General features: G+C 43.3%; 3 protein-coding genes across 3 annotated transcripts; 2 read left to right on the plus strand and 1 right to left on the minus strand.

The window, feature by feature from the left end:
- Positions 1-129: 129 nt before the first annotated feature.
- ccn6 (cellular communication network factor 6) lies at positions 130-4,317 on the plus strand. Its single transcript, XM_053847043.1, has 5 exons — positions 130-177; positions 1,251-1,533; positions 2,786-3,007; positions 3,184-3,356; positions 3,422-4,317. The coding sequence occupies exons 1-5, from the start codon at positions 130-132 to the stop codon at positions 3,701-3,703; spliced, it is 1,008 nt and encodes a 335-aa protein (XP_053703018.1). The 3' UTR covers positions 3,704-4,317.
- Positions 3,941-9,919, minus strand: tube1 (tubulin, epsilon 1). Its single transcript, XM_053847042.1, has 12 exons — positions 9,773-9,919; positions 9,481-9,554; positions 9,245-9,297; positions 9,113-9,170; positions 8,931-9,046; positions 8,348-8,469; positions 7,702-7,889; positions 7,313-7,476; positions 6,356-6,496; positions 5,649-5,789; positions 5,319-5,493; positions 3,941-4,978 (listed from the first exon to the last, which is right to left on the minus strand). The coding sequence occupies exons 1-12, from the start codon at positions 9,795-9,797 to the stop codon at positions 4,820-4,822; spliced, it is 1,416 nt and encodes a 471-aa protein (XP_053703017.1). The 5' UTR covers positions 9,798-9,919; the 3' UTR covers positions 3,941-4,819.
- Positions 9,920-10,335: 416 nt separating this feature from the next.
- hlcs (holocarboxylase synthetase (biotin-(proprionyl-CoA-carboxylase (ATP-hydrolysing)) ligase)) lies at positions 10,336-25,900 on the plus strand. The gene is made up of 11 exons (XM_053847865.1): positions 10,336-10,668; positions 11,991-12,131; positions 12,392-12,554; positions 13,045-14,048; positions 14,230-14,409; positions 15,541-15,821; positions 23,581-23,648; positions 24,159-24,319; positions 24,394-24,508; positions 24,808-25,021; positions 25,139-25,900. The coding sequence occupies exons 1-11, from the start codon at positions 10,426-10,428 to the stop codon at positions 25,308-25,310; spliced, it is 2,742 nt and encodes a 913-aa protein (XP_053703840.1). The 5' UTR covers positions 10,336-10,425; the 3' UTR covers positions 25,311-25,900.
- Positions 25,901-26,072: the final 172 nt, after the last annotated feature.

Below are 26,072 nucleotides of genomic sequence, written 5' to 3' on the forward strand. Positions count from 1 at the left end.
GTGGAGTGGAGACAGAGGCCCACTTTGTCCTCACCCCCTCCCTTACTTTGCTCTCCCCTGGTCCCACCCAGCCACCTTCGTCGCCCCTACACTCTCCTGGACACCAACACTTACTGCCTGGCTGCAGAGATGCTGTCCCTGCTCTGCCACTGCGTCCTGCTCCTCCTCGCTCAGCAGGTGAGACAAACATTATCTCTTAAACAAGCTTTTCTTCCATGTTGACTCCACTTAGATCAAATCATATATATCCACTTTAATTTGGTTTAATTAATTAAAATGGTGTTTTTTGGAGAGTCTAAGTAGATCCTCTCTGCTTCTGTTAAAAAAGCAAGGTAGAAACAGCATTTAAAGCAGTGATTGTAAAGAGTGTGTTTCAACTCTGTAGAGTGTTATCAGAAGTTTAAAATGCTTGAATCCAGTATGTAACAAATAAACTTACACCATAGATTTCAATTAAAATTACAACATTTTACTACTGGGATGACATTTTATCACATCTTCTCACAGTCATCACATTTAAACTGATTCACTTTTAAGCGTTCTTTATCGTTCAGAGGAGGCTGTGTGTGTGTGCTTAAACATCGGTGGATGCGTTCTCACCATGAAATGAGCTCATTCAGTAAACTTCACAGGCAGGCTTCAGATTGTTGGCATAACTGTCCTCTGTAGGCGCTGAGGCTGAAGGAACTGGGACACTAGAGCAACTGACACTGCTGCCAGGACTTAAAATAAAGTGATCAGCCATGTGATAAAAACATCCATCCGAAATATTAATCTGCAGGCCATAAGTCAGTTAGGAGGCAGATACCTAATTTCATTCAGCTGGGATTCAGAGAAATAGGACCTCATAAGTGTTGGGCAGAGAAATAGCTAGCATGCTATTTTATGTCTTTTAAACACGTCAACAGCTCAACACACGGTACTGTGTTGTCGAGTCCTGAAGTTGCATGCATCTTCTACATCTCAGCTGCAGCAGCCAATTTGACGCCCCTTTCCTTCAGTGATTGAACCATAGCTATTTGCTCCTGCTTCTACCATTCTGACTCATGCACAACTAATATAGGCCTTTGGAGGATCAGGAAAAGAGACACATACAATATAGTGAGACGAAAATGTGGGCAGAAACAAGTTAAGGGTCACAGCTGACCCACGAAGGCAGAAACTAATACACAATGCTTTGACAATAATTGTACTGACTGTTATAAAATGTTCCATTATGGCATCAAAAATGGGCCCTTGTCTTCCCTCAGGGACTCAGCAACGCTCAAAACAATGCTCAGCTTCCTGCTCGTCGCGATGGACGAACCGCCGCAGATCGACGTCAGTTCTGCCAGTGGCCATGCAAATGCCCCAAAAACAGACCCCAGTGTGCTCCAGGGGTCAGCGCAGTACTGGACGGGTGCGGCTGTTGCAAGAGTTGCGCCCGCCAAGTAGGGGAACCGTGCAACGAGCGTGACATCTGCGACCCCCACAAGGGAATGTACTGCGACTTCTCAGCCGACAAACCCAGATTCGAGGTCGGGGTCTGCGCCTGTGAGTCTTGTTAGCATCTCAGTGTGGTAGTCGCAGGGGTCGAAATACTTTTTTGAGATTTGTATTTTGATGCACCACTTGTGTGTGTATATATATATATATATATATATATATATATATATACACACATATATATATATATACACACACACACATATATATATATATATATATAGACCGACAAAAGATGAAGTACAGCCAGTATTTCGCCCCCTGCAGACAAGTGTCACGTGCGGTTTATGAGCTGTTTGTATGTGAAAAATAATTTTTTGATTGTTGAACAAATGAATGAAAAGCAGATGTGTATGTTTTTTTGGGCTTAGAGAACTGGTGCATGTATTGACTGATGTCTATTGGTCAGATGATAACATGCATTATTTGGGCAAATGTATGACATAAACATTATATCATTGACCTCTGATGTACATACGGGGTGGTAGTGGACAAGTATTTCGGGTAGACATACTGCAACTTCATGAACTGGTCGATGGTTGAGGAGGCTAGATGAAAGGCCACAGGTACGTGATGTACTGGCATGAAGAGGATGGATATTGGGTGTCAGAATGGAAGGAAACATTTGTGGACAGACATGTTGGAGTGAAAGATAGATCAGAGGTCATAGGCTAGATAGGTTTAGATACAAACGTTGATGGAAATGAGTTCAAAAATTGATAACCAACTCAGCAAGTCTCCCAGAGGACTGTTAAGTTCTTCCTCTGGCTGACTACGGAGGCATTCAAGGACTAAGAATATATATATTTGGTATTTAATGGGGATGAGATGTAAAAAGCCAGTGTGGCCCACCAGCTGTGACATTGCATGATGGCTCAAGAGAACCTACCTCAACGTGAGGTAGGGCTTGTTCCCACTGGTCCTCCAATGGTGTAATATCTGGATCCCATGAATTATATTTATTGAATAACAATATGAACAAGACTGCAGCGTCATGTCTGGTTTTCAACCCACCCAAATTCTACCACTACTACCTTCCCTGGATTTCACTAGCTGCCTGTATATGTTCAACTTGTGAGGGTCTGTTTTTGATCATTGTTGTTCTGGGTTTGAACCTTGCACTTTTTGTTGCTTTGGTTTGGATGAAAGACTTTGCACGAAGAAATAAATATAATGCAATGTAATGTTAATGTACGGATTAATGAATGACGAGACCAAGGTTCATGTAGATGAATGTGTGATTTATTATGAGTGACCTTCATAACACGACCCTCTATACTGACTGGTCCCTCTCTGATAGACCTGATGGCGGTGGGCTGTGACCTGAACGGGATCCACTACGAGAACGGAGAGGCATTCCAGCCCAGTCCACTCTACAAGTGCACCTGCATCGGTGGTGCCATCGGCTGCACCCCAGCTTTCATCCAGAAACCCGCCGGTCTGTCAGCGCCAGCTCCCGCGGGCCTGATGGGCAGCAGACCCACCCAGAAGAAGCACCAGCAGGACACCACCTACATGTCAGGTGAGGTGCACAGGAGTAACTGGTCGCAGCAAGACGTGATGTAGTGATCTTAAAGTAGTATATTTGGGAGCATGACTGGTGGCCTCAGGTGAGCAGCACATAGGTCTCCCTGTACATGTTGTTGACACAGTGCTCTGTAACTGTAACACTGAAAGCTTACAGGGATCCTCCTTTAGCCTGGAAGAAGAACTGTCTGGTCCAGACCACCCCCTGGAGCCCCTGCTCCAAGACCTGCGGACTGGGAATCTCTGTGCGCGTCAACAACGACAACAGCAAGTGTGAGATGAGGAAGGACAGACGCCTGTGTCTACTCCGGCCGTGTTCAAAGAGCATCATCAAAAGCATCAAGGTGCGCATCATCATTGACTGCCTCGCTAAACTGAACATCATTCACGTGTCTCCTCTGACCAACAGATGCCGAAGGGAAAAACCTGTCGACCCAAGTTCCAGGCGAAGAAAGCGGAGAAGCTGACGCTCTCAGGATGCACCAGCACCAAGAAGTTCAAGCCCACCTACTGTGGCGTTTGCACTGACAAGCGCTGTTGTGTCCCCAACAAGTCCCGGATGATCAAGGTGGACTTCACGTGCAAAGGTGGGAGCAGCACCCAGTGGAAGATGCAGTGGGTCACATCTTGTGTGTGCCAAAGGAAGTGCAGCGACCCAGGTGACATGTTCTCTGAGCTGCAGCTGCTCTGAGCCAGAGACTCTATACACAGCTGCTAAAGAGGCCGACTGTCGCCCCTGAACCTCCACACTAAGCAGGGCCAGGAAGCCTCAGACACCTAACAGCAGATGAGACCTTATTAAAGTCAGTCTGAAACTTCAGGTTTTTTACCATTTTACATAATAAACACATTTTGTGACTCTGAAATCAAGAGTCAATATCACTTTAGAGTCAAACAGACAGGTAGTGACTTTTATTTTACCTACAGTTCTTCATTGACTTCCAGTGTCATTCATTGGACATAAAACCAACTTTTTTTATTTTTCAAATCCAGCCCAGTCATTTTATTTCGACACTTAAACCATCACACGCATTTTTTACAAAGAAAAATGATTTCCGGATCAAGAACATTATAATATTGTCTTTATTTTTGTATCACCTTCTTGTCTTCTTCTGCAATACATAATGCATGTACTGTATGCCGTCACTTATTTATCTCTTTTGCAACCCTCAAAACTGCTCGGAAATTGCTTGGATTAATAATTCCTATGACAAAAATGCAACACACGCATGAGTTATTATTATTTGTTTTTCTTTTTTTTTTTTTTTTTTTTTTTCATATGACTGTATTTATTTGTAACATTTCTACAAGATGACAAACTGTTGTTATAAGGATATCATTTGAAAATAAAAATGACAGAACTGCTTGCTGAAAATAATTGATGACCAGATGAATACTAAATTAACTATCAACATCTGGGTGTTACATCCAACTAGAGAGGTATATTATTGTCGAGGTTACAGTTTCAACATTGAAAATGTCCTCCTTCACTCGACAACACCGTAGACACACTGTTTTTTTAAAGTGTAAGCAACATTCCATCACTCACCAATTCCCCTCCAAATGACTTTTTCTGTTTTTGAAAATTAAAAAAAAAATCTAAATTAGATTGAGTTTCATATTTTATTTTTGTAATTTGTGGACGCACTCACAGGCCTCTCAACTTTCAGTTAAATATATGACTCGTAACAGCACTCAATAGAAAACTGTATATATCGGTACATGAAATATTTGAGATGAGCACAGACAGACAAAATGACTTAATTTCTACAAATAACTATACAAAAGAGTTCAGTAATTGTTGCCTTCAGGAGGCGATTCTGAGTCTGGGGGCATCAGGTGTTGGCGACTCTTTCGTGACATCCAGACCCTGATACTCGTCGATCAGGGCGGTGAGTGATTCCATGGCCTCAGAAAAGTAGCTCTGATCCATGCCGTCAACATGCAGGTAGTGATGCAAGTGAGCCTGAAAGGTCAGCAAACAATCACGATTTCCAAGCAAACTTTAAAAACGGCTAAATACGACTAATGTTGTTCAACTTTATCTTTTGTTTGCTGCTTTCAACTAAGAACCCATTCTTTCTATAGAGAGAGAATCTTTTTTTAAACAACATGTTGTACGTAAGACTTGTTTTAATATAAATGTTTAAAACTTTAAATACTATTATTTCATAGGACAGCAAACAAAAGTGATTTGCTTCATTCCAATATAAATGTTTGCACAACTCTATCAGCCAACTTGGAGAATGTGGAAACCGGGTGACTAAGTAAACAGCCAAGTACGATGCTGGTTTATAAAAAAGTACCTTCTTCCTGTAGAGCCTGGAGAAGCGCTCTCTCAGCTCGATGAATGTGGGCTTCACACACGTGTTGTTGGCCAGAGCCAGCAGAGAGTGGGAGTGACCCACTGGAGGCACCGAGCACAACCCTGTCTTCCAACCCTCCTGGTTCCAGGACACAAATGGCAGCGAAGGCCTCAGTCTGGAGAAGGAATGCAGTTTCAGAAAACTTCAACTTCAGACTGTACTTACATTGGTCGCAAACAATCAGTCAAATAAAATCAATATAAAAGCACCACACACTGTTACACCTCTTTGCAGTATCTTCATGATTAAGTGAGTAAGTGAGTCTCTGACCTCTCGATGTTCCTGCAGAGATCCGACACATGCACGTTCCCTCTCACCATCAGAGCACAGGCCAGGTAAAGGCTGCGCTTTGGGTCGGCTCGTATCAACTGATGGTCTTTACTGAAGGCATCGCTGAACATCTGGTCCAAGCTACAGTGCATATGAAGAACACACAGGCTCAGAATGCAAATCCCAACAGCCACACACGTCATTTATCAGAATGTTCTGTGTATGACAAGCCTGGCACACACTCCAGGTACAGTCCGGTCAGGGTGAGGGGCAATATTTTCCAGGCCTTTATTTGCTCAGGGAGGTCCTGCTGAGCGAGAGAGATATTTTAACCTGCACTAGTGTGAGGCGCAGTGCGCTCACATCCATCGACATCATCATGGGTGTTAGCCAGTTAAACCACAGAGCCGCCACACAAGGACACTTTCATTGCTGCAGTGGGGGGAAGGGGCCGTTTTCCTGTCACACATACTGCTGCAAATTATTTTCAAATATTAATCACCAAAGCCAATGTTTTCATGAAAAACACACTGATATTCATTTCATTTTGAGCCTCCACCTCATCTTTGTGACATGCCGATAATAAATGTAATGCTCAACACTAATGTATTATCCTGAGCCTTGTCAATGAGGGAGAAGACAACTAACCTTCTTGCTGCCCGGCTCTGAGGGAGTGCAACTTTGCTATGCTAACTTGAAAGACAAACCTTCGAGTGAGGACGCCCACATCAGCCAGGGTGTAGAGCGGGGTGAGACTGGACACCAGGTAGTGCAGACGAGGGAACGGGACCAGGTTCATGGCGATTTCGTTCAAGTCCATGTTCAGGCTTCCGTCAAATCGAGCCGAGCTGCAACAGAGTCTTGGTGGTTATTTAAGCTGAAGTATTATTGCATGTATTTCTGTTTACAAGATCCAGCCACCTCAAAAAAAGAAAAAAAAAATCCAAGGTAAATTCCCCAGTTGTCTCACGTATTACCAGCAACTTAATCTGACATGTTGTTGTTGTTATTTTCAATAGTGTGACATGAGATATGTTTTTGAGGTTTTAGTTGCGGTAGTTATTTGGTTTGTAGATGCTGACTGATTGTTGTGCTTAGACATTCGCTCAGAACATACGATCAAATCATTGATACAAATAATCTTTTCATATGGCTGTGATGACAAAACATGGATTTAACAATGTTTTGGAGGTTTCCTAGTGCATTTGTTTCTTCTTCACGTCTCTCATGCATGTCTTAATGGAAGGCCAAAGTGCTACTGCCATCAGGTGTTCGTTTGAGCTCATTACACTCAGAATATTAAACATGGAATATATATATGTTTTAAAACAAGAAGGACAATGATTTAGTGCAAAAACAAATCCTGGTGTGGAAACAAATGAGTGTTTTTCAAGCAAGATTTGGTGCAATATAAATCTTGTCAAATTCCATTAGCTGTTTTTGTGCCTTGAGATACAGGTCACAACATAGTGCTGCTTTGTCAAGAAAAAGAACTATCTGTATGAAAGTGTTTTCGAAAACGAATTATTGTTTCTACTAATTCACTGTTGTGTTTGGCTACTTCAGTAACCAATTCGCGTCAGCGTTTGAGCACACTACCCCCCCTTGCGGTCAATTGTAGCAACTCACCCTCAACATGAATCTGACAGAATGCAGAAACACACCTGGTGATACTCAGCAGCAAGTTGGCGACAATGTTGTTCATGGCATCAAATGGTTTCTCTGCTCCTCCGTGACTGGATATGATGGTGCTGTCCTTCTTGATTGCCAGACTGGGCTTCCCACTAGTCGACATGTGCTGGATCTTGTTCACAATCTCCACCAGAGACTGATCAGCAGAGGGTCAAGGAAGCCATCCATCAGATCACACTTTAAACTTAGATCGACTCTGCACATCACCACTCTTAAAGGTCATTATAAATGATATGCTTTTTTTTGCCCTCATATAATTCCATGTGTATCATCTCACCTTTGACAACCAATCTGATGACTGCATAGTACTTGTACTGACATGCGATTCATATTGAAACAATCAATGCAACAGGAAGCCCACCTGGTTCTCCACAGGTAAGACACAGTCAGCATGGTCAGTCAGCTCTCTCATGGCTAGCACACTGTTGTACGGTGACGTGATGACATCATCTTCCACTGAGGGATAGATGGATGTGACGATGCGACACACATCAGGAAACTCCTCCTCGAGCAGGCTGAGAACTTTGGTCCCCAGTCCCGAGCCAGTACCTGCAAAGAACAGGTCAAACAAGAGATCACTTTGAAGCAAGACACTATATTTGATAGTGGGACTGCTCTGAGGGGCAACTCAGTTTATGAATAGTAGTATTGTAAAAAGACACTTGTAATGTGCAACTTTCTGAAGTATTTCTGAAGTCTTTTTTTTGTATTGGCTCACAAAAAAATACTAGTATGCATAATAAAAAAATATAGCAAAGAAAACAATTTCTTTTTCTCTCTACTGCAATGCCCACATTTGCCTTGCGTCTCCATGCCTTTACTATGCTATTATTATGAACCACCAAGGACCAAAAATGAGTCACTTTACACAGATGATGGACAAAATTGAAAAGCAAAAAGTATCTTAAAAACAGCTGAAATCGTTTGATGATAACCGATTAAAAAAAACAATCGAAAATAATTCTAACAACATAGTTAGAAGAGAAACCGTACAGCTGCTAGCATACCTCCTCCCATGGAGTGAACGAGGAAGAAGCACTGCAGACAGTCACACTGCTCTGCTGCTTTCCTCAGCTTGTCCACGATCTGCTCCCTGTAGGTCGAGCCATAAGTCAAGTGTCCCACTGCCCTTAAGAGAGAAATGCATGTTAGAGGTGGCTGCCTTCTCCAACCGATTTACGACAGCATCAACAGCTGTATCGTTATATAGTTTCCTTTGAGGAAATGCTGTAAACTCAAATTCTGTCATAACAACAGGATTACAAAATAAGGATTAAACACTTTTACTCCTCGATGACTTTCCTTTATGTCTTTTCATGGTTATCACAAAGAGCATCAACAACTCAAGTTGTGTCTTTCATGTCATGTCTTCCCTGTTTCTACCATCCTTGATAAAGTTACTGTGCAGCCAATGGCCTGTACATTCTTCTTCCTCTTTATTGTTTCACTTTGAACATGAATGGATCCATTGCAAGCGCCATTACCAATAACAAATACAGTTAATCTCAGAAATACTAATAGCATTGCGAAACATATTTTTAAAATTGTTTGGTAATCGCAGTTTATAGGAGAAAGTTTCATTTCACTCACCAGTTGTTGCCGGATCCAGAAACATCAGTGAGAAGCTGGGTGCTGTCAAACACGTCTCTCAGTGGTCCATGTAGGATCTCATTGACCACTCCTTCCTCCATGTCCACGAGCACTGCCTGTATTTTCAAAAGGCACTCCTTAATGTTATGGCAAACCTGTGATTTATCTTTTTGAAAAGTTACCCTGGCCTTCAGATGCTGGATCCTCCCACCAACAGCACATGATCTCCCACTGCTGCTCCTGAAGATATTAAAAGAGAAAAATGTCACGTGAGGCATGGTCATACGGATGAAATGGAAACGAATTGTAAGTACCTCAAGTCCACGTTACGGAAGAAGCTACTGAGAGGCTCATCATATACTCCTTTCTATAGAGAGGAAAAGTATTTTATCTGGAGCAAACTTCTGGTTCCACTCTGTGCTTTACTTTATGCTCACATCCAATCCCCACAAAACCTAACACTCATCCCACATCACATTGCATCTGCAAAAACACAGTGGTGACCACATTTCTTTTCTTCATATCATCAAATATAACACTTCACACTCACTTTATTTACGCTGGCATGTTCTCGTAAAGCTAGATCCCAGAACCTGCAGCCGACCTGGTTTCCGCACTGGCCCACTGAGGGCAACAAGATGAAAGGAAAACAAGATGTTACACATATTTTGTGCAGAAATGCTTAACAACACATCTTTACGGGCAGCCCCGCTTTATACGACAAACGTAGGACAGTATTAAACTGTCCTTTATAAACGATAAAAGTGTCTGCATATTACAACAAGGGACCCATTCAAAACGCTAGTAAACGCGAACTTAAATAAATCCGTTTCCTTTCTCACCCTGAACCACCACGGACTGGGTCATCGGAAGACGCTTTTTAACACATGTCAAGAAGAATAATCTACAACGACAATTCCATTATTTAAAAAGTGGGAAACTTTCTTCTTCTATTTGTTATTGGGCGTCTCCAAAGGCTAGTTAGACGTTACTGCCACCGTGCGACGACTGATGGCTCAACTACTGTAACTGTCCAGAAGATGTGCGTCAATCATTTTCTAAGTCACTGTTTAATCGCTTGTATCATTGTGAAGGGGCCTCTCAGCAATCAAAGGATTCGTCTACCAGGTATTATTATTGTTATTATTGCTGTTGTTGCTTATTATTATTATTATTATTATTACTATTATTATTATTATTATTATTATTATTATTATTATTACATTAAAATACACTACACACGTGTTTATTTTTCGGCCATTTGAATTCAATAACACACAGAATATTATTTCTGCTAAACACTTCGACTTTCATGACGACACGCATCCGTGCCACTAGGTGGCGATAATTCCAACCGACTGTGATTATTAATTCCCTATCAGAAGTAGGAGGTTACCGGAAGTAGTAGAGTTTGTCAGCAGTGTTGTGGTTTGACAGCAGTCGTTTTCGTCACAAGCCTCCCGTTTGTCCCGAACACCAATGTAGCCTGTCAAAGATGCTCATTACTCTGTGTTACGTGTACCTTTGGGTGCGCTTTCACAAGTGCTACTCGGCGCTTATTCGCCACCGACTGTCACGGCTGAAGGGCAGCAGACGTAGCCTCAGCTTCGGTCTCAGTCCCGGACCGTCCTCGGTACCAGCTCTGGTACCAGGAGCACCGTCATCCTCCTCCTCTCCACTAGAGGACAGAGTCTTCCTCCAGCTGGGGGACAAGTCCGTGTATGTCACCGAGCCACAGGTAAACAGCAGCTCCTCTGTACGTATTGTCTACATTTGTAATCATTTGGTTAAGGTTTATTATGGTGGAGAATGAACCGTTTTTAGAGATGTCCGGAAGACTCAACTGACATTGAATGAATTAAACCCTCCTTCGCCTGTAATTTCCTTTCACACTCACATTATTTTATTGATCTATTATGCAGCGTTATGTGTAAATAAATGTATTATCATTATATTTATCATTCACATTCACATACAGAACACGATAATATCTATCTGGATCAGAAAGAAAATGATAAGATAAAGATTATTATTATTAATAATAATAATAATAAAGAATAAGTGCATTTGTCACAGTTAACTTCATACCATTACTGAGGAAGTATCTATTATCACATGATGGTCTCCAGGCATCTTACTGTGTAGTTTTGTAAGAAGGGAAAGGGAAAAGTGGACAGTTGTTAATTGAAAATAACTCTTAAACTTCTTTTTCATCCACTCAACTGTACTGGTGACTGACAATACAAACAATACTATTGCAATGTTCTGTTCATATGCTCAAATATGTGCTCAAAAGATATAAGTACATCACCATTGTACATTGACAAAGGGACCCCTTTGTTCTTTATGAGAGAAATTAGCATAGGAGCAGCATTAGATTTAACTTACTTGAGGCTGTTTATCTTTTCACCGACGTGCTAAATCTTGTGCACACATGTATTGCATGTGCCTATGTTATTGTGTGTAAAGTCCGGTTCTCCTAGTGTTTGTGTATTATCTACTATTGAGAATGTAAACATTTGAATGGCGCATGATGTCAGAAGCAAACTTTCCGGGAGTACAACTGACCTTTGACCCTTTACTCTGGCTTGATTCTCATGTGGTACACAAAGCAGGAGCAAGTGGCTGTTGAGTCATGTTGCTGTGTTATTAACATTTCACAGATTTTTAAGTACTTGAACAACAAATAAAATACCAGTTTTAACTCTTTAAGCTTTGCTGTTAAAAATATTGATGTGGATAAAAGTTATGTTTGCCTTCCAGTTCAGTTTTGACCTTTTTATGTGCAGCTACATATGCTGCATGGGGGATATGACAATGGTGTAGTTAAATGATGCAATATAAATGCTATGTGGAATGCTTGCGTAGCGAATTTGGATTGTCATGTATAATCAAGGACCCATCCAGAGTTACAGATAGGGCTCCAAAAATAAGCAATATTTTTTCTAGTGATGGCAGTGGGAGGTGGTATTGAATCTGTCAGCAGATAGAGATATTAAATAGAAGGCCTTTATTGATCATCAAACACTCATTTATTGCCCTGTGCTCTTCTGTCGTCAGGTATGTGATGACCTGAATAAATGGACTCTGATGTTAGGGTCCTCCATGGTTGGTGGTCCCCAAATGGATCTCATTTCCTTCATCATTGAAGCAACAGGACAAGCGGTGGGCTACCCTAAACCTCCCACAACTAAGAAGAAGGTAGGTTGATAGCTATAGTTGAGGTCAACAAACCAATGTCACGAGAACTGTTGTCCTATATCACCATTTGAAAGGCCTCTGTTCTCTGCTGAATTAGTACTGTAATTGTATTTTTTCCATTTGTTTCTTCGAATGCAATGTGAAACAGTAAAATCCAATGTCTAAAAATGGAAATGCTGATAACTATGATCTTTATTTATGTTCTGTTCAGTTGAGGTTTTGAACTGACTCCCTACTGAGGCCAGTGTTGTGATCTGCAGGTGCTGAATTGGTCCGACTGCTGTCTTCCTCTGGCCTGTAGTCCAGGACGGCCCTTCAGAGCCGTGGCCCAGGCCAGTGTGGAGAACTTCAGCCGCCTTGGAGTGGCTTTTATAGAGAACCGTTTACAGCTGGATAAAGGACTGATGCCCTCGAAGATAGTCCGTACGTTTACTCTGTTTTCAACAAGTGAATCAGATAAGACCTTGCTACTGGAAGACCTCTGGGGGCCAATGGTGTAAACTGGTAGTTAAATCCAACATTTGTCCAGCAAAGTAAAAATGGCGCACGGTTACTACTATTGGTGGGAAAAGTAGATTCATCCACTGCTATCGATATGTGGGATTTCAAGCTGCTTGTAAATGTTTGGTACATCAGCCCAGTGATGTTTAGTCTTTTCAAACTTCAAATATCAAATAGATTGCTCCCTTTCATCCATTTCATTGTGCTGTCAATCACTTCTGCTTGCTGTGAAGGTTATTTCATGGCATAAAGTTTCATAGTTGGGACTGAAATACATATGCATAAAGCCTGACAAGGAACCTGGCCTCTATCAAGATGCACAAGTGAAGACTAGTCATTATTATTTGGCTGATAAAGCCTGGTTGAACAGATGTTTTTAAGACTGACTTGCTCTCTGATCTCCTCCTTTCAGCTGTCCTCCTGCAGCAGTCCACTCTGAGCAGACTCCTGGAGAAGCTCCCTCTTCAGGTTCCGAAGATCACAGCAACATTTCCACAACTGACTGAAAAGGCAGTGTCCTGTCACACGCTGTCAGACCACCAGCTCCTTCAGCTCCCCACCGGCAGCCCCCTCTTCTCAGCGAAACACAGAAAGCAACTGGAGGAGCGACGGAGGTCCGATCCGGTCCAAAAGAGTCAGGATCAGGCACATGTCAGTGACTCAGAGGACCACTCGGTGGGAAGCCACCACCACACGGATGCTGATGGTCGACATCTGCATCTCTCCAGCTGCCACGAGTGTCTGGAGCTGGAGAACAGCACCATCCTGTCAGTCAAGTATGCCTCTGCTGAGAACATTCCCGACCTCCCAAATGACGGATCAGAGCGGCTGGACAGTGAAGATGAGGCTCTGGATGATCTTGTGGATGACGCAGAAGTCACAAACTGTACTCAGAATAACAAAGTGCCCAATGTTCTGGTCTACACTGGAGGATGTCAGGAGCGTTTTGAGAGAGTCCAGCAAGTTCTTCGAGAGTGTATAAACATGGAGAACTATATCATCTATCCTCTCCTGCCCAAGCAAGTTCTGACTGACCCCTGGCTGGACAGCACTCGGCTGCTGGTGCTGGCCGAGGAAGAACCTCTGACCCCAAATTTTCAGACTCGGATCCTCACATATTTGAGCCAAGGTGGACGCGTTCTGGGGCTGGCGTCCTCCCTGTGTCCTGCAGGTCTGTCTTTGGAGCCGAGGGAGCGGCAGCGTGGCCAAGTGTGCAGACTGTCCTTCACCAGGGAGGACAACAGCCAGCTGGACATGAACGTGCTGGCCAGTGGAAGGGTCTACATCCGAGCCGCTCGGGAGGGAGGGGAGGTGGAGCTGTGGGGAGAGCTGAGAGGAGCCAGCGCTCATCAGAGAGACATGGTCATAGTCCGGGTTACACATGGACCGGACGGAGGGGAGGCTGTGGTTTGTCAGGTAACATTACAGGGCTTTCATCGATCATCATCACTGGATAATATTTATGTCATCATTCATGACATCATGTCATAGATAATATGACAAGCCACTACTCTGCCGCCGCCTACGTCATGGCAAGATTATGACTGAAACAGAGAAGGTGTCTCATATAAACCTGACACGTGTTCATGTGTTGCAGGTCCATCTAGAAACCAACCCGGATGCTCTGACTTTAACAAAGGAAAGCTTCAATCAGCTGAAGGTTTCTAACCATCTACGATATGAAATCCTGAGAGAGATCCTCACCTCGCTGGGCCTCAGCTGTCACCAGAACCAGCCCCCTGAACCAAGCCCACTTCACGTGCTGGCCACCTCAACAGTAAGGAACATCAGTCTTAATGCTGCACACACGATATCAAATCCATCCAACAGAAGAGTTTATGAAACAAATACAGCCAAGATCAGCATAAAGACGACAAATAATGTTTTTGATTTAGCCTTGATTTTGTCCACTCTCTCTCATTCTGGTTCAATGGAGTCTCGCCTAGTGAGCAACCCAAACAGCAATAAGGCCACAATAAGTCCACAATGTCATTAAATTCTTTATAAATGTATGTCATCTATTCTAATACCATATGTTTGTTACATTGTAACTCATCTGATATCCAATTTTTCTCAACATGTTTGCCAGCCCAACCAGCCCATGAGAGAGAGTCATTTGTAATTGTTTATATAGTTTTTAACTTTTAATCTATCTGTCTATCTGTCTGTCTGTCTGTCTGTCTGTCTATCTATCTGTCTGTCTGTCTGTCTGTCTGTCTGTCTGTCTATCTGTCTGTCTGTCTGTCTGTCCATCTATCTATCCATCTATCTATCCGTCTGTCTTTCTGTCTTTCTTTCTTTCTTCGAATATTAGGGTCCTTATGTTGTAGTTTTGACTAAACATGTTCGCTAGAGGGCGCCAGATCTCCCGTATCAGCTATAGTTGCCATCCGATGATCAAGCGAGCTCGATGACTCTGGCTTGTTCACGCATCTTCTATGATTGGCGTCCGCGTGTTTGGGTTATAAACCTCGTTTTGTGTCATTATTACGATAATTACTTTTGTTTTATTTATTTTGTCATGGATTACAAAGCTTTTAGTTGCTGCTGATTTGAAGTACTGTACTGGCGGAGGTGACAAGTTGTTAGTAGTTAAATTAACACCTTTTCATGAGCGAATGTTTGGTGTTCAGTTTCTTCAGAGGAGCATTGTCGATCAGTAGCACAGTTGTGGAGGTGATGAAAACCATCTGCACTTCCCTTTTGTTCCTGCTCTGTGTTGTAAAGCAGCGCTTCCTACTCTCATATGAAGAAATAAAGTCATTAGTGCTTTCTATTGACACCATCAGGAGGCTGTCGCTATTAGCTCTTTAAACAACATACTGTGCTAAGTGGTCAATAAGACAATGTGTCTTCAGACATTTTTTCTGCCTGCCATCTCTGATGTCATCCTTTTGTGTCTCTGCAGAAGCTCAAGTCCAACTTCCTGACGTGGCTGAAGACACATGCAGATCTGAGTGGTCTGCTGAAATTGCCAAAGGCTTCCCTCAGACTTACAACCCACTGTAAGCTTGAGAAAGACCCCTCGCTATCCGATGGCTCTCTGCCACTCTTCACTGACTCTTCGGAGTCTCAGGTGTCGGAGAACTTCAGTCTGGAGATCTACAGGAGGAACTTGAAGACCCGACAACTGGGGCAGACGGTGCTGTATGCAGACGTAGTTTCATCCACCATGGAGCTATTTGAAGGGTAACGCACATTCCTCTCTGTCAATTCATTAGTTGGATCATAGGACGGTGCAGAGCGCTGGTGCCTAAACATTAGAACCAGTTTTAAATCACTGCAGGGAATATTCCACGGCAGAGACAAGGCTCATCCAATAATGAACATGCTTAACACAAGTAAGAAATCACTCTTTAAACTGGCACTTGATTTAAGGAGCGCACACGTGTGCGCGCTAGTGGTGGGAGGGCAGGTGGGCTGGAACTAATTTAACGCCTGAGTGACCTCCGAGCGGCGCAGGCGAGCTGCCCCTAATAGACTCCTTTGTGTGCGTCCACATGTGAGGAAAAAGTGGCCATTGAGCAGGTCCATCAGGCAGCAGGTGGGAGCAATTAAAACTGTCATAAAGTTTGACAAATGGCTCTCGGAGCGGCGCTGAACTGATTGGAACAGACAGTGTTATCATTAAAGTTGTACAAAAACCAAAGTGGGGTGAAGGAGTGGGCTGTCCAGCCCCAAACCTCTTGCTTTTGTTTGATATCTTTGCTAATATTGCAGTTTCCAGATGTGGCTGCGCAGCACCTTTGATTAATGCTCCGACAGGACGGCTGCTTTTAACATCATTCACAGGGAGAGGAGGGGCGCATCATCCGATAGTCAGCAGGGGTTTGAGGGCTGGGTCGCTTGATATATCATGTTTTACAATTTATTATTTTAATGCTAAGTCTGATGAGGCTCAATTACTTTATTGCTATTGTAAATAGAAGAGAACATTCTTTTGTATTTTCATCAGAGCGGTCGTCTGATTGGGAACAATACCGTGGCCCCTGAGAGTTTAGTGTGTGGTGGTCTCACTCTGGTTGGACTGCAGTGTCACACACTTCGGATCACAACTTAAATTGAGGAGGAAAAGGAAAAATGTACTCAGAATCATGCCTATAATTGAGAGAAAAAGTCAGAGACTGTTTTTATTATCCTCAATGAAAGGCACGTCTGGGTGGTGAGAGTGAACATCCAAATACATACACACCATCACATCGTCTCTCGGGTGTCTGGGTTGATGCTTGTATCACTGCACATGTTTACGTCATGCGACATAGCGAATACATTCTTAACAAACGCATGCAGCACACACAACGTAGACCCCGCGAAAAAAAACAGTCGCAGTCGCGAGTCAACCATCATTTCAAAATTTTAAAAACAAATATATCAATGAATGGGGCAATGTGATATGCTTAGCTGGAACGCGTTGCTAGGTTACGATAAATGACGGTTTGTTTACAGATGGCTTCTACGCTTCCGCTTAGTACGATCGGTTTTACTGTGCAGCGCATGTGAGATTACTCCAGTTCAGATTAAGTGCTTGCTGCATGAGTGCGCATCACGTAAGATACATGGAGCAATAAACATTAGTCAATATAATTGTCTTATATTATGGAGTAATATTATGGAGTCATAGCTCCAGTGGATTAAATTGGGAAAATAGCACCACAGTCCTCACCTTTATCAACATCCTATTCTGTATGTTTTTATCTGGATTTTAATGAGATTATAAGAGTTGGGTGTGTTGATATGCTTTTTTTAACCAGGCCATCAGACCTTCCAGTGTTCCCAGGAATTCAACACATTACAGGCAGATGTTTTATGTGGAGAAGAGTAAAATTATTCCAAAGATTTGTACCTGGTGTAAGCAGTTGACCGTGAAGCCAATGCTCTTGTGAGAGTTTTTTATTCAACTGACGCGAGAGAGGAAGATCATAACTTTAACAACCAGCCTAACTCCTGTCATCAGAAAACTCTCATTTCATTCTAATTGCACTTTTAATGAAACCGGTCGGCATCAAAGAGGTGCGGCTGTGTCCTTTGTAATCCAGAGCGATGTCTGCGGCGAGGCTTACTTTGGGGTAAATAGGGCTTCAGGACGGCCTATTAGACACAGAGTGAATGTGTTTGGGGACTAATTGCCCTCAGGTCAGAGTCTGGGATTGGGGAGCTGATGAAAGCAGCAGCATAAGAAAGCCAGAGCTGTTATGGAGTGAGGAGACTTAAAGCAGAGACTGAATGCTATTCAGCGTGTATGTTTGCCCACAGTATTAATGCTTTGTTTGGCAGCGAGAGGCTGAAGAATGCCAGCGCTGGCACTCAGAGCGTGTTCTCACAAGGTCACACCACACTGAGGACGCTGAGATCGGCAGCCTCACACTGACAGGCTGCTGATGTCACCGTCAGCACCTTGTTTATCTCTAGAAGAGTCACTTGGTGTTTAGATGATCCATCTTCAGTCTGGGGTTGTGGTGGCTGATGGTCACGTGGGTCAACTGCACAATAAACACTCATGCATTTTAGACACATTTTTCTGAGCATTCAGTTATTAAGAAATAGCTGGCAATTGGATCAGACCTTAAGAGGCAAACATCCCTCCCCAAAATGGTCCCTGTCAGTGAGCTGAGTTGTTGGACATCTTCAAAATAATGTTTGTAAATGTTTAAAAAGTAAAACAGGATACAATGAGAGCAAAAATTGGCAAAAAAAGCTCTTAAAATGTGAGTGAAATAATGAATTAATTAAGGGGGAAAACTAAAATAAAATAAAACAAAACACATCTTGTTTCTCCTTTGTTTCTCTTTTTCTAGCCTAAAATAAGGCAGGGATTCTGCCTGCCAAATTGTTCTCTGGGATCAATGCAGTTGTCTGAAGTCTTATTATTAACAATTACAATTGTGATAAAATAAACCTGAAAATTACTGGCACATGAAAATCATATTTTTAACAAGAAAATCTCAGCAAATTATTTTAGATATTCAAAAGCTACCGTCCTCTGAGTCACACCTGTCCTCCTCATGTTTTTGGTTGCTACATTCCATGGAACCTCACTGCTCATCTTCCACTTCTACTTTTTCCTGGTAGCTCCAACGTTCTTCATCCCCCCGGTTGCCAGTGCCCAGTCCTAAGGGTCAAAAGCGATGCATAGACTGTACAGTCATCTGGACTGGGCAGCGTTGTAGTCAAACAGGAGGTTCAAGGGCATGATCTCACTTTTTAATCTATGATCTTAGTGGGCAGTTTCTGAATTGATGACGGACCTCCGCAACGGCTGCAACAGAATCTGATGCTTCACAGCCAAAACTAAACATGAAAGACACACCTCAGTGTTCAGGGAGTTGCAAAGTTGTTTTTGACGTCCGCCCAGACAGCGATCAGACCCTTTGCTCACCGGCATCTGTCATGTTTGTGTGGAGTCACCCTGAACACATAGTTGCCTGAGGTGAGAAGCTCACCCCCTGTGGAGCGTTTCCAGAGACAAGGTGCACAAGTCTGCGGCCAAAACCCGACTTGCTTGTGTTCACATCTCGGACTTTTGAGCTGAACCCACTTTGTCTGGAGACAGAGCGTGCAGTGTGAAACCAGTGACTGGCTCAGTAACGTACCTGCTGGTGTGATCTGGGGAGCCGTGCGTGGGGTTTGAGTCACTAATCCAAGTGGATCGTTGCTGTAAGCTTGTTTCAAATCGAGCTCTCTTGAGTGCCATTGATTAAACTTCTCAAGACAAAAAAGTGTTTTCATCCCATGCTGTGCGCTGCTGCTCCACATCGATGACGCCGTGTTCTACATTATTGCATGTTGGGTTCGATCTGACTCATTTTTGCTGAATTTTTTTTTTTTTGTTGTTGTTTTTATTGATGCCCATTAATGGTTTGAATCCTCAGTTCACTGGCAATTCAAAGCTGATTCTTGAGATTCAGAATCAATTCTTCATTCATCAGCTCTCTGGTCTCTTCAATCCAATTTGAGTTTTAAAATGGATTTTAAAATCAATTCTTGTTAAAGCTCAACTTGAAGTGGCTTGCAATAGCTTTAAAAAATAAACTGGGCTAACATTGAATTCATTTCCGATTCAAAATGCGTCTAAATGTCAATGTCATGGCCAATAAAGACTATAGTGTGGCTGTTTGACAGTTTTAGTGCAAGCAAAGGTAATAAATATCCAAAATAAATCATAAAAGTCCAAAGAGAAAGTGTCTGATGTGTTAGGAAGCAGGACAGATGGTCAATTGTAGGAATGACTACAAGGGATCACTCCCGTGCCTTGAGTCAGGCTCTCCTGCTGTATCACTTTTTTTGAAGGCACATCATCCTTCCATCACTTGAGAACAAGCTCCAGGTTCAGCTTCATCACATGGTCCTTTTTTGGTCGATGGTCATAGTGGCGGAGAGAAGTGTTCCTCCTCCTGAATGTTCTGCCCACGGACTAGTTCAGGCGAGTGTAAAGCCTGGTGTTGAGTCAGAGACGATTATCCAGGTGTGGAGACGCTGAAAAGCCGGACTAAGGGATTTGTCCACCTCTACCGCAGCTTCTCCTGAGAGCATAATGATTCTCTTCCTGCCGGGCTGGTCCCAACCCCAAGCCTGGAGCAACACACTTCCTACTGGCCAGACCTTAAAACCCTGGGGTCCGCCTTCTCGCCAGTGTTCTTCCATCAAAGAAAACACCGAGCCAGTGATGTAAATGTTATTCAAAAATATTTCCCCTCTTTACAGTGTTGGGTCAGGCAAGTTTTCCATGTGAAGCTGCACATATGGAAGACATTTTTGGGCACTTGGTTTCATTGACACTATATTATTCTGCCATTTTTGTTTTTGCCTTTTTCCCCCCTTCTCCATATTTGAATGACATTTCCGAGTGCACCAGAACCTCCCTGACAAGGGAGTTGTACTGAGTAGTGTTTTGGCCCAAATCTCTAGTAATCACTATTTGTTTAGACAAGCAATCCAATATCCTAACTGACAGTGTGTGGAATTAGAGTCTGGTTTCCTGTTAAAAGTACCAGTGACAGCACTTACATGGGGGTTCTGTGCCGGGAAAATGGATTCCTCATAACTGCTGCGAGAGGTTGGACCCTAAAAATCCAATTGGTCCAATTGACCTTGCATGCTCCACCTGTAATTATAAAAGATTGTAAGCAGATGCCTGAAGTTCCTGCACTCGCATGTGTTGGAGTGTTTGGAACGAGAAGACCAGAGGATGGTATTCTACACTATACAGGTCACTCCTGGACAGGTCCAGGCTCTGAAGTCCCATGTGGGGGTAGAGAGAGTTCAGGTTCTTATTTGGGCTCCACTCTTATTACTCCCACCTGCTGGTACCAGTTTGGTTATACATTCACGGGAAAATACTTTCTACTGTTGGGTGTTTTAATATGGGATTCCAAGTCCACCATCAAAGACCCAGTTCAGCCTACTCAAAAAAGTACGAATAAAACTAGCAAACTTTTTCTTCTGCTGACAAAAACTTGGCTGCCACCCAACAGGGGATGTTGTTTGGCTGTTTGGGGAGAGAAATAAGTATTATATTATTAACACTGCAGGTCCCATTTAGATTTTAGGCCGTACCACAAAACCCTGGAACTAGCTAGCCATAAACTAGTCTTATCAACATCCTATTCACATAAAATACACACTTAAAAATTTTCTAAATCTTACATGAGTATTTTTTGTCTCAGACCTCACACATGAAGATAAAAATTCTGGTTTTTGTGGTGCGCCCCGATAATCTCTCCAACACACATCAACATTCCGCCACTGAACAAGAAGCTTGAGCTCCATGATTGGAATCTTGCATGAAGACTTTCATCGCTATTGGAAAACACCCAGCACAACTAGGAAGTGAACGGGACGATGGTGGTTCTGTGTGGGGTTTTTTTTGTTTTGTTTTTTTAATGTAGAATGAGAGGAAACTTGTAGATAAAGAAGACAGTGGTAAATGGCAGTGAGATTTACTCCTAATTCTGAAATATCTACCCATTTGCTTCCTGGTTTCTCTGTCAGTCACATTCCGTTCCACGCCAGTTCAAGTTCAAATCTGGAGTGGTTGGCTCTCACAAAGTATTGGACACAGAACTACTTCTCTTGTAAGGCACCTCAGACCGCAGGATTATCTTAGAGCATAGCATTTACCATCCTACGTCACGAAGGGGAAAATCTGTAGACAAACACTCACATTTACGTTATCTGTGCGGTCTTCTTTAGTCCCCAATTAGATTCATATTTCATTTACTAGCTACTAGCTTTCTCACAGAGACTGAACCTGGTTCAGCAATGAAATCTTGTCTTATCTTCTCTTAATAAACCTGAATTTATTCATGAAAGCTGCCTGAACTAGCCAAAAGGCTTCGACTTGTCTTCAAACAAAAATATGCAGCCCAAATTCCTCCACTCTCTCCACTATACATTTAGTAATCTGCATTTTCTCACTTAAAAAATTCACATGGAAATATTTTTTCTTCATCGGTAGAAGTATTAAATGGTTGCAACATATGCAAACACAAGCCATGAAACAGGCCTTCTATGAAGCTGTTTCATGATTAGCCGCTAAATGCTAGTACTTTGTGTGGCGCTCTGTCTGGACCTCACATTTCGTGATGGCCTCAAATCGGTGTCAATAATATGATTAAATGATTCGGTTAGTTTGGGATGTTGCTCTTCTTGAGAGGTTTGAAATATAGATTTTGTTAAATGGGCAGAAAATGGTCGTTTTTAAGGACATTTTCAAGCACACAGCCTGCCAGTACAGACACACACACACACACACACTCGCACACACACACACACAGAGCAAGGTCACCCATTTGCTCTCTAGTAATTGAGCCAACACCTCTAACAGTGCCATTTTGGAAATGCTGATTTCTATATCAACAGGATTATGTCAATGAATGACATTTGCAGATTAGTGGCTCTCCTCTCATCGATCATGTGTTTGGTGCTGCCGACTGATCAATACAAAGCCGATTATTCACCGCCAATCCTGTTTGAGAAATCGGCATCGGCGCTTTGAATCATCTTCGGGGAGGTTTTAATCTGCAGAGTGATGGCGAGCGATGGCTCGGAGACAAATAATCTCTTAGAGGAGCGCTCTAGTCAGATACTTTTGTAAATGTAATGTTGGACACTGTGCATGGTAAGTAGCTGCGGGTTTGTGGGAACGGTCTGTTGGTTTTGGGAGGCCGAGAAGCCTCCTTTAATTAACCGTGTCTTTTTTTCGGCTGGGTTCCTGGTTGCTATGTGAGTGTGTGTGAAAGAGTGACATGCAATCTGACAACTCAATCATCTTCTTTTCTCTGGGAGACTCAGCTGGTGGCCGCTGATCCTCCCGCCAGCTGACCCCTGAGGCTTAGCTGCCCTCTCACACCAGCAGTTTCAGGCCAGGATTTTACTTTTGGGGTTTCTTTTGCAACAGAAACCCCTTCACTCCTCCGACACTGCAGTCTGTTTTCATACATCTGACCTAAGAGGACGGAATGCCGACACCAGTGCGATTGCTGAATGAAGATGATGTCTTTGACCTCTATGTGTGACCTTTCAGAGCACTTCGGTAAAATGTTGGAGAGCAGCAGTGATTTGACTCACACCTCAAGGCCTATATCAATCTTATTGTCGACTCTTTGGGTGAGCACATGGCGGTTTGGTGCCCGGCTTTGCCCCGTACAAACGTATTTTCAGATGCTCCTGCATTCCCTGCGTGCTTCCATTAGCCCTGGGCTACACACATCTGGCTAACATTTGCATATATTTCAGGATTGCACTTTGTTTTTCTGTGAAATGACTCTTCCACCCGAGGGTCAGCTCAAGCTGATATTTCACATACGCCCTCAGCGACAGCGGAATAATCTGAAGGCTGTCCATCATACAGGAACAACATCGGCGTGTGAGAGCGGGGTGTTTCTTCAGTGCTGCAGGAGAACATAGGTCCACATCTTTTAACCGTTGCATGCTCCTTGTCTCCCTGCAGCCTCTATCATCAGTTGCCGAAGGACATCAGCTTAATAGTGGTCGCAGCGCAGCAGATCTCAGGACGAGGTCAGTGGACTCACACTTTCACACTGGACTATATGGGCAGACCATATAACATGGGCAGACCTCCATGCTATTACAGGTCACATGGGCTTTCACAAGACATCAGCTATTGAACCTTTATAGCAATATGCTCTCAGGCTTTAAAGTTTGGATTTGGGCGAAAAACTTGCCACCAATGGTTGTTAAAATTGAAATATCAGTTGCAATAGTTTGTCTAAGATGAGTCTTGAAATGTTGTAACAGAGAAAGTAGAGCGTGTACTTGGAAATACCGCCTCCTGATTGGTCAGCTACATGGCTCTGCAGCACCTTGTGTTGTTTTCTGGGCATTGGTCAGGTTAGCTAGTGGGCCCTGTTGCCAAGAGAGCGGGAACCTGGTCTGTCGTTGAAACAAGACACAGCTGCTGCCATTGATCTACTATGTTCTCTAACCTCAGTCATCTTCATGGCCTATAGTGGGAGACTGAAGTTCCCTTATATCATGTGAAGTCAGGTTGTTCCGCTGTGGTTGCAGGTCGGGGCAGAAACGCATGGCTCAGCCCTCTTGGGTGCGCCATGTTCACCCTGTGTCTCCAGGTCGATTTGAAGTCCAAGTTGGGGCAGCGGATCCCCTTCCTGCAGCACCTGGTCGCTCTGTCGGTCATCGAGGCCGTGCGCACTCTCCCCGGCTACGAGGTGCACAGAGATCCACCAGACATCTCACACGTTGTCTCACCTGGGTTTGACTGCCGTCTTCTCATGGCTGACAGGACGTTGACTTGAGGTTGAAGTGGCCCAACGACATCTACTACAGTAACCTGGTCAAGCTGGGAGGGGTCCTGGTCACCTCCACGGTCATGGGCTCCACCTTCCACATGCTCATCGGTAACAGCTTCATCTCTCTCTGTTGGATATAACTGACCTCTGGTCCTGCTGGTTGATGTTGATTCTCTGCTTCTTTCATGGCTGTGCAATCTCACGTTTTATCTCGAAATGGAAAAGAGCTCAGGACAGACACTTTTCTCACTCACTGCTAAACACAATGAATGCTCCAAAAAGCCTATTTTTTTGTCTGTTTTAAATCAATGTGTGTGTGTTTTGTGGGGATTTCAAGTGTTCTAGAAGTCCATTTTCCATCAGATAAAAAAATCACCAGGCAAACACTGAATTGTCTTCGCCGTCAGGTTGCGGCTTCAATGTGAGCAACAGCAACCCGACAGCGTGCATCAACGACCTGATCGAGCAGCACAACGCTGAGAACAAGTGCAACCTGCAGCCACTCAACTGCAGCCAGCTCATCGCTCGCACTGTCACCTGCCTGGAGGCACTGATCAGCACCTTCCAGAGGGACGGGCCAGACGGTGTCCTGCCCACCTACTACAAAAGATGGCTGCACAGGTGAGCCCTTCAGTCCACCTGAGACTACACATCAGTTTAGCTGTCCTCTGCGCTAATTCAGTTAAACAGAGCTGAAACATTAGTTTCCAGTTTCATGACCGTGTGTTCTGACATCAGTGGAACCCAGGTGCGACTCTGGAGTGAGGACGGACAAGAAGCCAACGTGGTGGGTCTGGATCACAATGGCTACCTTCAAGTCCACAACGAAAAGGACGGCCTGGTCTCAGTGGAGCCTGACGGTAACTCCTTCGACATGCTGAAGAACCTGGTGACGGTCAAACGGTCGTGAGGCCCATCCAAGGACGTTCTTTGAGGACGTGAAGATGATGTGACTGTGCGGACCGCTCCGCTCTGTGTGTCCAGTCATGAAATGATCTGTTGTTTACGACCAAAAACTCTTTATTTAATATAGAACTTGTATCAAACCTGCAGCATTTCTCCTGAACCTTGTACCAGAACAGACATGAGCCACCAGTGCTGTCATGACATCAAAGTGTATATTTTGACATTCCCAGAGCGTCATCTCTCTGGTAACATCTCATGTGTTCCAGAAGCCCTTTGCTTGCTCAGCAGCTTGCACTTACAAATCTACTTCAACATGAAACTTCTATATTAGTGTCACAAGATGAAGAAATGTAATTTACTTTTCGACATTGCTTCTGTTACTGTTTCTTGATCTTTATTTTTACATGAAGCACAATGCATGTGGATATTATGAATAAATAATATTTGAATGATGAGTTTATTACATAACATTTTTAACAATAAATTAAATTTCAAACTTATTTTTGCCATTCATACATGTTAATAGATAGCTCCACTCTGGATGAAGAACATCCCGGACCCTCCAGAGATTATGAACATATGTCAAATGTAATTTATAAAATGTAAAGAATTAAAATTTCTTTCAACAACAGCAGAGTCAGTCTAGCGCCTTCTGTTGGAACTACATTTTATTTTGTTCTGAAGAATCTTATCAGATTGTGGACTGGCATGAGAAGAAATGGTTGTGCAGCACTGAAATTAAAGTTAAGCATAAATACAGTTGACG

This window comes from Synchiropus splendidus, chromosome 17 (assembly GCF_027744825.2).
Source record: "Synchiropus splendidus isolate RoL2022-P1 chromosome 17, RoL_Sspl_1.0, whole genome shotgun sequence".
NCBI classification, from domain to species: domain Eukaryota; kingdom Metazoa; phylum Chordata; class Actinopteri; order Syngnathiformes; family Callionymidae; genus Synchiropus; species Synchiropus splendidus.